Below are 15,922 nucleotides of genomic sequence, written 5' to 3' on the forward strand. Positions count from 1 at the left end.
GGGGACTTCTTCTTTTTCTTCTTCTTCCTCCTCCTCCTCCTCCTCCTCCTCTTCTTCTTCTTCTTCCTCTTCCTCTTCCTCTTCTTCCTCTTCTTCCTCTTCTTCTTCCTCATGATAGTGTTGGGGCAATTATATGCAATCATGACTTCATTACTGTTTTGGGGTGGACAGATTGCTTTATTTACAAGCAGTGCACACCCTGTAACTTCCTGTTGAATGTGCCCTAGGTGACAGGAATGCAGTAAGATTGGGGAAGCATTGGAGATCAACTAATATAGCATAATGATGTGTGGACTAGAGGAAAATAAGGGTCTAGTTATTTTATAATAAAAAAACATGATAGCCGTTTACACACTATTTATGTATTCTTTTCCCAGTTATGTTTTATGTGCATGTGTGAGAGAGGGAGAGGTGGCATGAGAGCTGTTCCAGCTTTCTTTCTTTCTCCTTCCTTCCTTCCTTCCTTCCTTCCTTCCTTCCTTCCTTCTTCCTGAAGGAGCATCTCTACCCCCATCGTTCAGCACCGAGGGCCTTCTGGCAGTTCCCTCACTGAGAGAAGTGAGGTTACAGGGAACCAGGCAGAGGGACTTCTCAGTGGTGGCACCTGCCCTGTGGAATGCCCTCCCATGTCAAAGAAATAAGCAACTATCTGATGTTTAGAAGACATCTGAAGGCAGCCCTGTTTAGGGAAGTTTTTAATGACTGATGTTTTAATGTATTTTTAATCTTTTGTTGGAAGCCGCCAGATGGGTGGGGTATAAATAATACATTATTGTTATTATTATGGTATCTTTCTTGGCAAAAGTAATCATTGGCAGGGTTTATGAAGGCACTGTTCTGAAATCCTGCTTATAACAAACAAATCAGCTGAGAAACAGGACAATGTAGTGCTATTTTAAAGAGATGCCTGCACATTGTTCCTTCCTCATTTCAGCTTCTCAGACAGTGAGAATCGAACAGGAGCATAGCTGTCAAGTTCTCCAATTTTTTTTAAGGGAAATTCCCTTATGCTGAATAGCCTTCCTCACGAGAAAAGGGAAAACTTGACAGTTATGAACAGGAGTCAAAGCACATTTAATTGCATGTGTGCTCATGAACTTCCTTGGCCCTACTATAGGAGAGTCTTGACTTCTAATTCTTGTTTCCGTCTGATAGCATTTTATAGCCAGCATATAAACTTCCGCCTCCTTTTTTCACGTTTCAGTGCATCTTCGTTCAAGATTTACGGTGTACAATAACACTGGAAAACATTATCCCTTTAAAGGGGAAAAAGAGAGAGAGCCTGATTCAAGTATTTGCATTTTATTTTCTGTTCTAGAGATCCTGCCAAATGTCATATTCTTTGAATCAGAAGAAAAGATACCTTCAGGTTAAAATGCTACCAAGCCCATCAATCACTCTGGTGAGCAGCTACAGCACATAAACTGCTATAAATAATTCCAGCTCAGCTTCTAGCTGATCAAAGATTGTGGGTTCCTACTTTTGTAGATACCAGTTAAGATTTCACTGGCTGATGTCTCACTAGGTTCGTTGGGATACAACAAAGAATGACACCTGATTGTTCATCGATTGGCCCAGTTTGCACATCACGGTAAACTATGGCTTACTGGGACGGTGTGAAAGTGTGGGCTCTCAGAGATAAGTTCGTATCTGCTTGGCTTCTCACTGGTCAGTTTGGCTCACCAGAACCTAGACTAACCATGAGCTGTTAGCTTGAGAGGACGTGAGGTTGGTTGGGGATACTGCATTCTATAATCTACTATGGGATAAAACCAGCATCAACTTGGGAAAGCTGCCATGGCCGCAGCAGCAGCCATTGCTGATACCTGCCTTGCACTCACCTTTTAGAATCAGAATTGTGGAGTCGGAAAACGGGTTCTCCAATTATGGAGAGCACGTGTTGTTGGAGGGGAAATCAGGATGACCCTGCTGTTGCTAGGCAGATTAGGTAAAATGGCCACTGGCATGACTGAGCATTTTGGTGCTGTTGCTGGGTAGAAAAGATTGTTGCAGTTTGAAATAAGGGTCGGCCCCTATAATAATAATATTATTATTATTAATAAGCCTATAAAAACCCCTGTGTGACTATATTGCTTTCACTTTTGCCAAGTGCTTCGGATTTCCCTCCCGCCCACCTCCTTTTTTAAGGATGCTTTGCGTATTGACATTGCTGTGCCTGTCATGGGGTCGCCTGCTTCGGGGCAGGGGCCCGGTAGGAATTTTGCCATCTGGCTGATTGGCTGTTGCCATTTGGTTTTTGCCTACTGCATAGCAAATCTTCACAACTTGTAAGGTTGGCGGTTAGGGATAGGTTAAAATGGGCTGGAAAGAAATTGGCTGGAAAGAGGATTATGGAAAGAGGAGTATGGAAAGGCTGGAAAGTTACGCTAAATTGCTGCTGCTTATAGAGGTATTCCGTTAAAGGAATCCTGGGGCTCGAACGGCTCTCGTCAGTACCCCGTTAGGGGATTGGGCCTAACACAGAGCAAATTGAGCCTCGGGGAACACTCGAGGGAGGACAAGAAGGGCCTGGTACCCGGCTCCGTCCTCCCTCTGAGAATGCTTACCTACTGACTTCCACAATTGACTAGAGGAAGTCAGTGCAGAATCTGTCCCAAGGCGGGGGACAGATGGGTTAACCAATGCCTAAGCAACCACTCACATTTGATTGTATTTTAATAAAGTTGTGGCCAAAATAATGCCAAAAACCTTAAACTTAATTCGTGTGTGTGTGTGTGTGAATTTTTTGGGGGGGGATCCGGTGACCTCGACACGCAAGGGATCCTAAGAAGCATCTAGTCAAACCCCCTGTGAAACCATGGCATCATCAGCACTACACTCGAACCAAACTGAGCTACCCAGGCTGCCTTTTCCTCCTTGTGCTCCAGTGAGAGCTGGGTGACTTTCTGGCACTATTTAATTTTTTTTTATTTGTCTCTGACATGGTGTTGCCCTGTCACTGCACCCCAGTGGGGGCTGACATTTAAATTTTAACTAGGCCTGAAGAAATACTCATCAGAGCTGCCTGCCATTGACAGGCAATCCCACCATGGTGGGTGAGGGACACTAACTGGAAGGGGGCACCAGAGGGCATATTGCATATTGCCACACAAACCTGGATTCATCTGTGGATGAAATATGCCTCTTAGACAAAGATCAAATATCAACATTATATAAATCAGCATTATCTACTACACAAACCCATTGTCACTCATAGCTCCCACCATTTAGTGATGCATAAAAAACTTTTTTTGTGTTGACTCTGCTATAATCAATGAGACATTTGCATAAGGCACCCCTATTCTAACACTTCAGCCACTTCCAATAACGCATGTGCTTGTCTTTCATGCCCCATGGCTAATTGTTCAATTACAAGGATGTGAGTTGCTTTGACACCCAAGAAGGCTAGTTGTGAAGTGCCCGTGGCCATGGAATCAATGACATTCATATAACATGTGTCCATTCCATACTTTGCAAAACAGAGTGCCATTCACACTCAAATAAATAACTTCAAAAAAATAACTTCAGGGCCTATCACATTTCTTTGATCAGATTCAGATCCTAGTATCCATATTTGAGCTAAGAGACTTCCAGTGCAGTTTGTGGAATGAAGACCTAAGTACACACTTTAGGTCTTCCAAGGGACAGGCGTCAGTGCATTGGGAAGAACTACACAGTTAGAACACTGTTTTCTGATTTTGCAGGTCCTACCTCCATAGATCCAAGATCACACTGGCATGTCCATCATGATGATGGCTACATCATAATATTCAAATGTGAGTATGCTCCATTGCAGAATGAACACTGAAAACACACACACACACACACACACACACACACACACACGAGAGTTATGAATAACAGGCTGGCAGTACCTTTTCTTGTGTAGATTGCAAAGCTAATGGCTGAAGTGGCCAAGAAAATGGCTCTTAATGGGAACTAATGACCAAGAAAGAGCGGAATTTCCCAGAAATGTGAAACTCATCAGAGCCAGGGTTTGTGGGGGGAACAGAATACTCCCCCTGTGCCCACTAAGAATGATTCTCTCTGTTTGTGTAAAGAAGAAGAAGAAAGAACAGAAACAGGCGGTGGGATACCAAGGCAGAAAAGACTTCAATTTGAGATAGAGAGAAGCAGCTAGCTGAACGGTGGCATTTACCCGTTTTGGGTGCTGGTGTGTCTCCGGAGACCTGATAGGAGGCAGTGAATTTGCTCGGAAGGGATGTTAATTGTGTGCCTCTCCACCTATGCTCAGCTTGTATATTTGTAAACAAACCCAAATATTACAGGAACACCATATAAATCACACACATGGTGATATGCATGGGCTGAGATAAAGTGGAAGGTAAGCCACGTTGACAATGTACAAATGTAAGATAACAGGACTGTACAGCTGTTAGCTGATGGAGGAAGCACAGGTGCGGTGCATAATCTGAATGTCTGCAGGAACATCAGAGCATGAAGTGAACCATTCCTGCTGTGCAACACAACTGCCATTATTTCAATATTCTGCATTTTAGTGATGCACTGTTACTAACAATCAAGGCAGGAGTCAGCACCTGATACCCTCAGGCATCTGCAGGGGACCCAAGCACCACAGCATATCCCACAGCTCTGATGCTCCTGTAGGCATTCAGATGCTTACCCTAAACTCTTCTTTCTGATGCTCCAATAGGTGTGGGGTGGCTCAGAGCACCTATCTACATTTCTTACAATGTGTATCATTCTGTCACTTTATCTGGGATGAGAGAAAGGGCTGGGAATCTTAATTTCCCACCATGGCCTGCAGAGGTAGTCATTGGAGCTGCTTACTACTAACAGACAATTCCATCAGGGTGCACACCGAGTGGAGGGGGAATTTTGAGGATGGCCCACTCGAACTTGGAGCCAGCCCAGTTAACAATCAAGAGGCAATGCATTGAAACCCTGCCCAAAATGTACCTCTTGTTTGCTTAAAGGTAAAGGTAAAGGGACCCCTGACCATTAGGTCCAGTCGTGACCGACTCTGGGGTTGCGCGCTCATCTCGCATTATTGGCCGAGGGAGCCGGCGTACAGCTTCCAGGTCATGTGGCCATCATGACAAAGCCGCTTCTGGCAAACCAGAGCAGCACATGGAAACGCCGTTTACCTTCCCGCTGTAGCGGTTCCTATTTATTTACTTGCATTTTGACGTGCTTTCGAACTGCTAGGTTGGCAGAAGCTGGGACCAAGCAACGGGAGCTCACCCCGTCACAGGGATTCGAACCGCCGACCTTCTGATCAGCAAGCCCTAGGCTCAGTGGTTTAACCCACAGCGCCACCTGGGTCCCTCTTGTTTGCTTATTCCATGGCTATTTGCAGCCATGGAAGGAAGAAGCAAACCAACACTCTCCTGCCCATCCAACTGGGTGACACCCTCCATCCAGCACTGTGCTATGAACACTCAACTGTCAGGGACTGGATGAAGAGAAGGGGCGGGTGTCTCCATCCCAGGAACACCCCCCAGGGATGGCACAGAAGCAGGAGACTTGGACCCAGGACAGTGGTGGTGGGATTCCAGCCACACCTCAGAGGAGGGGACGAGCTGGGAAAGACTGGAAGCAGCGATCATGAGGGATGATGAGGTGCAGGCTCCAACAGAGAAGACAGAGGGGAGCCAGACAGGACTTCCCCTTGTCTTTCCTGAACACTTCTCTGCCAGCAGCTCGCAGGCCCCACTCATTCCTGGAACTCGGAGACCGCTGCATGTTGCCGAACGACACGTCAGACAGGCAGAGAGGGAAATGCCTGCAGCTTGCCATAGCAAGCGACTACAGGGGTGGAGTTCTGATGGAGAAGGCAAACAAGGAGGGGTCGCTTGTCAGTCAAGCAACTTCTCTATTCAGAGGGGTTTGCCTTGCTGAGCCTCCTTGTTTTGTTCCCCCTTCCTTCCTTAATAAAGAAACTAACTGCTCGCTAGCTTCACGTTTCTCGTTCTCTCCGGCCTGCAGGCGACTTGACAGCCCCTGTGACATCAACACTGGGAAATAAGGACGGTGTGCCATTGCCTCGGCAACAAGGAGACACCCCCTATCTACCCAGGAGCTCACAACATCAAGCAAGAAGCTAGGCTCTGAGGCAATGCAAGCCTGTCCTATCTTCCCTTGAACACACATCGCTACCCCAAAGAATTGGCAAAAAGGCAGTCCCTCTTCACAGTTCGTGAGAAGCGCTACCACGTTAGGGCGGATGTTTCAGCTTAGTGGTAATATGTGTGACTGCTCCCAAGCAGATCTACTTCCACCTTCCATTTCTGAGTCTGTGGGCCATTCAGGGAAATACGGTTGCGAATCCCAGGATGGAGCACTGTTTCAGACGGCAGGAGTTTAGGCAGCAGTTCCAGTGCTTGAGTCTTACTTTCTCAACCTGCTCATCTCTGTGTCAAATCCATCCATGGCCAAGCAGCTGATTGGCAAGCGTGGGAAGAGGCCATCTACTCTGAGGGAAAGAGTCGTAAGCCCCAGTGGAGAAAGATCACACTCTATGCACCGCAGGTCAAGAAGCAGCCCCAGAGATTGAAGATGGTTCGTCCACAAAGTCTAAGAGGTCAGGTTGAATCAAAAACTGCTCAGATCAAACAAGCGGTGTTTGATCCGAAAAAAAGACACTGTGTTCTTTCTGCTTATAGATGTCTTCCCCGATAGTTACAGAACCAGAACTACAGTAAAATGGCCTTTTGTTAGAATCCACAATTGCTGTAGTGGAGCTGTGTAAGGAGTCCTCTCTGAAACCGAGCCCCCACCCTGCTTAATCTTTTACAGGTATGGCATGAAACAAAGAATGGCAGATATAGGGTCCCCTGTCACCCTCTCCTCTCTGTTATATCTAAGGCCTTTTCTCCATTCTGTATAACACATTAGTAAACATGCATATATAAAGAATACTAGTAGAAAAACAACAATCCAGCACTCCACTTTTATTCAGTATTAGAAACAACATATACAGAACTAGGTCAAACTCCCTAAAAATAATGTTGGTTAGATCTGGGGAAACATCTTAGATCAGTAAGCTTGTGAATAAGCTGCTACCGTTGCCAGAGTATGCAAAGTTCCTTACAACCGTACTCTTTTTTTTAAGGGGGGGGGGCATTATACTGGGAAACTTTGGATCCAGGAAATAATAATAATAATAATAATAATAATAATAATAATAATAATTTATTATTTATACTCCGCCCATCTGGCCGGGTTCCCCCAGCCACTCTGGGCAGCTTCCAACAAAATATTAAAATACAGAAATCCATCAAACATTAAAAGCTTCCCTAAACAGGGCTGCCTTGAGATGCCTTCTAAAGGTCTGGTAATTGTTATTCTCTTTGACCTCTGGTGGGAGGGCATTCCACAGGGTGGGTGCCACTACCAAGAAGCCCCTAGGCTGCACTATAAAGTATGACAGCATAGAAACTCTAATTCTAATTTCATGGAATCAAATTACATCCCCCTGATCTATTTTTCCCCAAAATTGGAGTCTGCTATATTATGCTCCCAAACTGAAATGAAAGCTGTGATATACCAAGCTAACAAGCCCCGATTTAAGAATCCGTATAACATGGCATTCTTTTTGCTGTTAAGGATTTTGCAATATCTTAAGCTAAGCATGATCACCCCAGTCCAAAGCCTAACACAGAACTTTCCAAACTTTTCATGTTGGTGACACACTTTTTAGACATGCATCATTTCGTGACAGAGTAATCCAGGCTTACTAGCAAACCAGAGGTTAAACTAACCCCTTTCCAGCCCCGGGAGGAGCATGGGGAGCGTTCGCGCTACACACTGCAGCCAACACACTAACATGTCACGACACAAAGTTTGGAAAGATCTGGCCTAACATGTGTACTGCAATGTGCCCATTGGGTTCCTGTCTCCGCACGTTCTCCATTCATTCCAACTGAGAGAGCAGATTTACTTTTGCAATAGAGCCCCCACCCCCTTTATCCATAGTTAATCATTTAATGAAGAGGCTTAGTTAAGATGAAGGGCACACACACACAAACAAACAAACAGACAAACACATGGCTCTATGTAAAGAGCTGAGGATTACTGGAGTGCTGCAGGTGTGTCATGATAAACTGAGATTAAGTTCACACGAAGTTATTCACCTACCAAAAAATCTGAGTTTTGTTCGCCTTACTTGCCACTTTGAGGAGAGTAAAGGGTGGCCAGGCACCTTTAAAGAGCAGAGAAAGAAACAGAAAGAACGTGTGCTTTGTGATACTTTGCGCATCACACTTTTTGAAACATTCCTTGGAAAAAATTTTACATAGCAGAGCAGGATGTATATCTAAGAAATAATACAAGCCTGCACACCCAACGTAACAAACTTAAGCAGTTTGAATGTTTTCCTCAACTTTGAACAGAAGTGTTTGAGGTGGCTCACACACAAAAAAAAGGAACCTCCCCACCTTGTAATAATATGTCTGGTTGCCTGGGGACAATTTGTACTCACCTCAGGTGAGCTTAGCACAAGCAACTAGAGGGATATCAGTTGCACAGTTCTATTTACCCCCCCCCCCCCAATAATAACATTATTATAAAAGCATACATATTCAGGTTCATGGAAAAACGGGTATTTTGGGATGATGTTTTAGTGTTGTGGACAGGAGTCCAGTAGAACTGGGCTGAACTTAGCCAGTGATCACACTCACAAGACCAAACAGCTTATTCAGTCATGGCGGAAGGAACACCCAAAGATTCTGTGCAACTCTGAGGAGCGCACAACACATATTTATACAGTCCCCAGTTCATCATTAGATGTGAAGAATACATGATCATGATTGCTGTAGGCTACATACACACAGCACTGAACAGAGACATGAGTTTCAACAGAAAACTTTGCGGTCAGTCTTCCAGTCCGTCTCAGGGAGCAATTCCCAGAGTCCTTTGTCGCTGCCCCCTCCCTTCTAGGTCTTACCACTTTTAAACTGAGGAACAGTCTGAAACATGTGACACAACATAGTCTGACAAGAGGGGGTAATAAATCACACACAGCATCGTGTTACTCAACATTTTAACAGAACACAAGCGCCTTCCAAATACTAAGAGAAGGAGCTCTTAAAAGGAAACCAAGGCAGTTCAACCAAAAGTGTGCTGGAGACCATGAGGACCAAGCCTCAAATCATGTCAGTATATATGCAACCCTCCTGTAATCTGTGACATTTTGTGACTAAGCACACACCTCAGCATTTGCTGGCTTTTCAACCAAGCCTCTTAATATTTACGACCTTAAATACATTTGCTTGCACACCTTGGATTGAGGGAATATGAAACTTTGAATATTAAATCTCCAAATCTCTGAACAGTATCTATTAAAATGCCTTCTTGAAGCCAGATCCTGGGAATTGCGTAAATTCCTGGTATCTCTGTTGCAATTAAGGGACAAGTGTTGATTTTGTACTCAACTGGCATTGGTTTTCTTTATGCAGCAAAATGCTTTCCCTTGTTAAAGACATACAAAAGATCTAACTGCGGATGTTACCCTGAACATATTTGGTTACAAAAGTAAAGCTACTTTGCCCTTCCATTTCCTGTGCTGGTGGCTCAGGTCCTGAACTACACACCCTCTACATGACCATAAAGCAGCAGTCTTTGGAATGGAATTGGCATCCCATTTTGTCTCGTCAATTCAGAGAGACTTCTCAAAACTCTAGAGTACGAGGTGCTGAAAAACAACTTACCTTGCCAACGTATTGATAGTCAGAGCCCGTATACTCCTCCAGAAGAAAGAACTGATTCCACATCCAGCTTCTTTTGGAGCGATTAAGTTCTTTCCTGTTGTTTCTAGATAGATCCAAAATCTTTGGGTTTTCTGGAAAGCCACTAGTCCTTTTGGATAGGGGGGTGGAAGAGCTTTGGTGGGGATGACCAACCCAGAAGAGGAGCCAGAAGCAATGATAAGTTCTCATTGTGGCAGCACAAAGCAAGACTGAGGCGGTGATTTGTCTCTTCACCTTAATGCGAACTAGTTTCCTGTGCTGAAGACAGTCTCATTCCCCCTTCGCTTCTTAATGCTCTTTTCTTGGGTCTCTGTGGATCTCTGAAATGAAAAAGAAATGACAATTTATCAAGCATTTGCAGGGCTACTTAGCATTCTATGTGACAGCAAATACAGCGAAAAACGAGGACGTAATTGCCGCAAAAAGAATTCTGTGAGGCTCTCCTCCGTTCTTAAACGTTGCAAGTAGCCTTTTACATAAACTGAAGGCAATATCTCTGTTGAGTGGGAGGAATAAAACACGTTTAATTTTGCTCTTTATTCCACTTAACTTTTTAAAAAAAGCCCTAGTTTGGACAGCTTCGTTTGACTTTGTGGTGATTCCATTTAGAATAGCAAGGAAAGTTGTTTTCAGCTGGTAGTAAAGGATATACTAAGGGCTATGAACCCTGCTCACATTGCTTGCTAACTCTGTCTACCCTCCCATCTGCCAACACTCTGCCCCCCCGCCCCCCCAGCTGGGGAAGACAGAAGAATATGAACCCTGTTCTCAACCTATGGGTCAAAGATTTAAACCTAGATACGTTGCAACCATGTCACCTCCAGGTCATGGGAATTTCATTGAATGAAATTTCATTGAATTTGCATGTGCATTTCATTGAATTTATCAAATATGCTGTGGGATTGTGGTGTGTTTTATATGTTCATATATCATGGAGAAGGGGATGACAGAGGACGAGATGGTTGGACAGTGTTCTCGAAGCTACGAACATGAGTCTGACCAAACTGCGGGAGGCAGTGCAATACAGGAGTGCCTGGCGTGCTATGGTCTATGGGGTCACGAAGAGTCGGACACGACTAAACGACTAAACAACAACAACAATATCATGGTTTTGGATGGTGACAAAAGTATTTTCAGTCAGCAAATTTTGGGTCTTCTATGCATCTTTAATCCATTCTAGATAGAGCAGACTGTTTTGTTTTTTTAAGGATTTGGGATATAGGTGCAATGTCAAAAATTGCATATTGCTCATTAAGTTTAGCTTTGGTTTATGCCGGTTTAAGGTGAAGAATCAGTGTGCTAGTGCATGCTGCTCAGTTGATCCTGGCTGGCGAAACCAACTATGGGTCTTGGCTTAGCATTATGGGTGAACGGGGCTTGTTCCTCCAAACAAAGTATGTGCATATGCCAAAGTTTGTTCTTGGCTTAGAACTTACCATTTGTTGGAGACAGAAACAAATGCTGGCTCACAAGTAATGCTAAGCCAAACCCCATGGTATTTTTCTCCCCACTCCAGGCATCGGAGAGCGAAGGAGGAGAAATTTATTGCTTGCCACAGCTTATCAAGATGTGTGAACCAGGACCATACGTATGAATCCCAGTACAATTATTTCAGCAGCAGCATAACACGATGTTGATTTTCTGTTCCAGTGAACAGTCAAACTGCTGCATGTTCTGTATCTCAAAATCCTCCACTGGGAAGGAGAAGAATGGCTTATTCTACGTGAAGCTCAGGGGCAGCCCAAGTAAGTCTTGCCTTAGGTTTAGTACCTCTGCTGTATAGGAGAAAAGTGTATACTGGTGATAATCACAATAATAATAATAATAATAATAATAATAATAATAATAATAATAATTTTTATTTATACCCCGCCCTTCCCAGTCAAGACCGGGCTCAGGGCGGCCAACAACAAATAATATCAACACAAATATAAAAGAACAATTCAGTTAAAACAACAGAATAATACAATGTTAAAATTCAATTTTAAAATTAAAAATCTACGAATAAGATAAAACCATTATAAATAAAACCTTAGGGGAGTGTAACCGTGGGGTCAGACTGCGTCAGTCCGAAGTAATAACAAAAATACTTCTTGTTTGAACTGGGGGGGGGCAGGGAGGAGAGACAGAGCATGTATACCCTGACGAGCATGTTTGGAAATGACCTTCCCTTTCAGCTCAAATGATCCTGTTCCTCTCCAGGGTTGAGCTCCCTCAAAAAAGGCCCCACAACAAAATAATTCTGCAAGTTAGAAACCAGCTGTGGACAAAACTACCCAAGCCCATCACAGCATCAGTTTTTCTTTTCTTTTCAAACTTTTTGGAGGAGGCAAAAATGAGGTGGTGATGGAAAGATAAATTAATAAGCATTCATGTGGTGCTTTAAACAACAAAAAGCTAAGCAGTCTGCCTGAAAAACAGGGCAGGAGGGACAGCAAACTGATAGCCAAAGGAGATTTCAGTGTGCTGGCATGTACGTCCATGCCTCAAATCATAAAGCCAGGAGGAAGCTGAGCTCACTCTGCATTAGAAGAAACTTGCTGTGAGCCCTTGTTTAATATCACATTTGTCTTCACCCTTAACAAAACATTTCACAAGTTACCAGCTATATTTCTTTGTTTTATGAGAAGGGAATTCCTCCAAAACCAAAACAAACCATACTGGAGGTCTAGCTATCAGACAGTTGGTGTGTGTGTGTGTGTGTGTGTGTGTGTGTGTGTGTGTGTGTGTGTGTGGTTTGTTTAAAAAGAGAAAAATCCTATTATTTTCTTGTTGGGTTTGTTATGTTGAATTTGTTGAAGAAAAGCAAAGGATGCTCTTTAATTCCAACATGCTCGGACTATCCCTCATCCTGAAGCACGTGGAGGAGACTTTCACAGAAAAGAAGAATGCAATGCTGCTATAATTGTGGGGAATGGCAAGTAAGGATATAATGAATCCATAAATCTCATTATCTGCTGGGTCAGGGGAACTGACCAGATATGTGCACATAAACATGGTTGCTACCAAATTATGGTGGTCAAGAGAAAGACATGGGACAACAGCACCCTCAAGGCAACTCTGCATTTTCCTCCTTCCCTTAAGTCCATTAACATGAGGAAATGAGCAGAAATTATCACTAGTAATATTGAGTGTTTATAAAGCACCCTTGCAGGCACAAAGAGCTTAATATATATTTTTATCAGGCTGCAAGCTTACAACAGCCGTGGAAGGTAAGCAGTGTTGTTATCCCCTTACTAAAGAAAGTTATCAAAGCAGGAAGTTTTGGATCCAGGAGAATGTGTTTCAGTATTCAACTAAATATACTCTTAATATTTAAAGATAAGTACAGTCGTATATTGGATCCCGAATGCCTTGCGAGTCGAACGTTTTGGCTCCCGAACGCTGCAAACCCGGAAGTGGGTGTTCCGGTTTGTGAACGTTCTTTGGAACCCAAACATCTGACATGACTTCCATGGCATCCGATTGGCTGCAGGAGCTTTCTGCTGCACCTTGGTTTCCGAATGTTTTGGAAGTCGAACGGACTTCTGGAAAAGTTTCCGTTATACTTCCAAGGTACGACTGTAATAGAACAGAAAAAGTTACGAGCTGTAGAGGAAAGTGAGGGGCAGATGGGGCTTGTCAACCTGAGAAGGTAGTTCATCTAGGAGAAGGAAAACTGATCCTAAACCTCTGCCGCCTTGTGGCTATGTTTATCCATGAGAAAGGGTTCGGGAGCGAACTCTGAGGAAAAACCCACACCTGCTACCTTGCCATCTTTAGGAGAGTAAAAGGCTAAGGAGTAAACCCAACACGAATCTGGAGTGGAATCCCTAAGACTGTTGGATGGCACCTCTTTCTGGAAAGTTCTGCAGCCCAGCTGGGGCCAAAAGTATTGCTCTATTGTCCTTTAGACCAGTGGTCCTCAACCTTGGGCCTCCAGATGTTTTTGGCCTACAACTCCCATGATCCCTAGCTAGTAGGACCAGTGGTCAGGGATGATGGGAATTGTAGTCTCAAAACATCTGGAGGCTCAAGGTTGAGGACCACTGCTTTAGACCACATCAGTGAGGGCGAGGGGTGGTGGTCTTGTCATATGGGTAGCCAAGAACCTCCATACACTGGTGGAGGAAGAGGGGGGCAGGGGGAGCGCACTGCCCCTGGCACCACAGTCCCGGTGGGGTGCCATCACGGCTCCCCCCCAGCTGGGCAGCACACCCCCAGGACGTGCGTCACGCCCCTGTGGCCAGCACACCACATCCCCGGGCCGTGCGTCAGCCACGCCCCCCCTGCTCTCCGCCCCTGGTGCCAGAGCATGAAGCTCCGCCACTGCCTCCATACACACTGCCCAGGCTTGTGCCCCAGGGAGGTCACAGCAAAAACAACACAGGAGGCAACAGTGACCTCTGGAGAATCACTACAGGTGCTGTGATTCTCCCATGGTTTGATGTCAAAATGTCAAAAATTACAGTGGTACCTCGCAAGACGAATGCCCTGCAAGACGAATTTTTCGCAAGACAAATGTGTCTTGCGATCTGATGGTGACTCGCAAGACGAATTCGTTTTGCAAAAAATTTGTCTTGCGAATCGCGGTTTCCCATAGGAATGCATTGAAATTTAATTAATGCATTCCTATGGGCAAAAAAAAGAAAAGAAATTTCAATGCATTCCTATGGGAAACCGCGATTCGCAAGATGAATTTTTCGCAAAACGAATTGACTCGCAGAACGAATTAAATTCGTCTTGCGAGGCACCACTGTACCTGCAATGTGGCTTTTTATTAGACGGATGGGGACGGCAGGGACAATTCCCTAGTGCTGAATACTGAACTGGCCCACAGCAGTCATTGGGCACATAAACTGAGAAAACAAGCACTATACCATTAAGCGGGGCGGAGCTGAACAAGGTGGGATGAATGGAGGGGTGGGCAATGCACAACTGACACATTCTGGGGTCACGCACCTGTCACCAGGTAACTTCTGCTATCCCGTGGGATGGTTTTTTGATATGCTCCACTTAAACCTGCACGGTGCAGTTGTTACGGGAACAGACCTGTCGGCCTCGCAGGATGTTCAAAACCTTTCCCCCCCTTTTACCAGCAGGTTCTTCTTCTCTCTCTCTCTCTTTTAAAAAAATATATCCTCCTCTTTTGGCAGCACGCTTTGGAGAACTGCATAAAGAGCCCGGCTGCGGAGCGTGAATTCCACAGGTGAGTTAATTAGTGCCACGATCGTTTGCAGCCCTGGCGAGCTGCCAGGGAACAGTGTGCTTGCCATTATGTTTGCTCGGAGTGCAGATGTAAAGTGACTGATGACGGGATAGTTCTCGCTCCTGTGCTCCCGGCTCCTTCTTATTGGGGAGGAAGGGTTGTTGGTATGGAGCAGAACGTATGAGCCGACCTATTATTCCATCGTTAGTACAGGCTGGTTGTATCACTGGAGCATGGTGGCGGGGAGAGGGGAGGGGGGGAGGCATCAGATAGTGGAAATCGCTCTGTCCCAACCATCTCCATCATTCCTTTTCTTTTCATTACCCCCTCGGATGAAACCTGCGGCGAGTCATTATCCCTGCTCTAGATTCCTTCAGTCATGCTGGGGTGGGGTGGGGGAAGCCGAGTAAGATGGAGAGGCTGGGCATTTAAAGAAACAGCTCTTGAAATGTCAATTGCCAGGAAACAATTACTCCTGCGGCAGGCGGTGGAGGAGGGGCTTTTTTTTCTGCACTTCAAATTTGCTATTTTTCACAGCTTTGATGTCACAAGGGAGGTTTTTATAGCAGCTCTGGTTGAAATATTGCTTGCGAGGATGATATCGCAGCTGTTAAACACAGCTTTTTAATGTCTCCCCAGCTGTAACGTGCTGCAGATAACCATAGCGGGGGGCCTAATCCTGAAACATGTTGCCTAACTCGGCTCTCTGTGGTTTGCACACCACGAGCTCTGCACACCCAAGCATCTATATAAATGAGGCCTTAGGTGTGGAATAGTGCACATCCATTTGATTCCACTTTCATTCTTCCTTAGGTCAACACCAAATGGAGTGGGGTTTTTTTGTAGTTGGTTCTGGGAAGTACAATACAGTGGTACCTCGGGTTACAGACACTTCAGGTTACAGATGCTTCAGGTTACAGACTCCGCTAACCCAGAAATAGTACCTCGGGTTAAGAACTTTGCTTCAGGATGAGAACAGAAAATGTGCGGCGGCGGCAGCAGC

General features: G+C 44.9%; 1 protein-coding gene across 1 annotated transcript in view; it reads right to left on the reverse strand.

The window, feature by feature from the left end:
* Nucleotides 1-15,922, reverse strand: part of LOC118090347 (cadherin-6) — a 146,106-nt gene that overhangs the window by 67,179 nt on the left and 63,005 nt on the right. The window contains exon 2 of the mRNA XM_035125971.2: nucleotides 9,693-10,051. Within this exon, the coding sequence (XP_034981862.1) occupies nucleotides 9,693-9,920 (228 nt within the window). The 5' untranslated portion in view covers nucleotides 9,921-10,051. The remainder of the gene's footprint in view (nucleotides 1-9,692; nucleotides 10,052-15,922) is intronic.

Source organism: Zootoca vivipara, chromosome 8 (assembly GCF_963506605.1).
Source record: "Zootoca vivipara chromosome 8, rZooViv1.1, whole genome shotgun sequence".
NCBI classification, from domain to species: domain Eukaryota; kingdom Metazoa; phylum Chordata; class Lepidosauria; order Squamata; family Lacertidae; genus Zootoca; species Zootoca vivipara.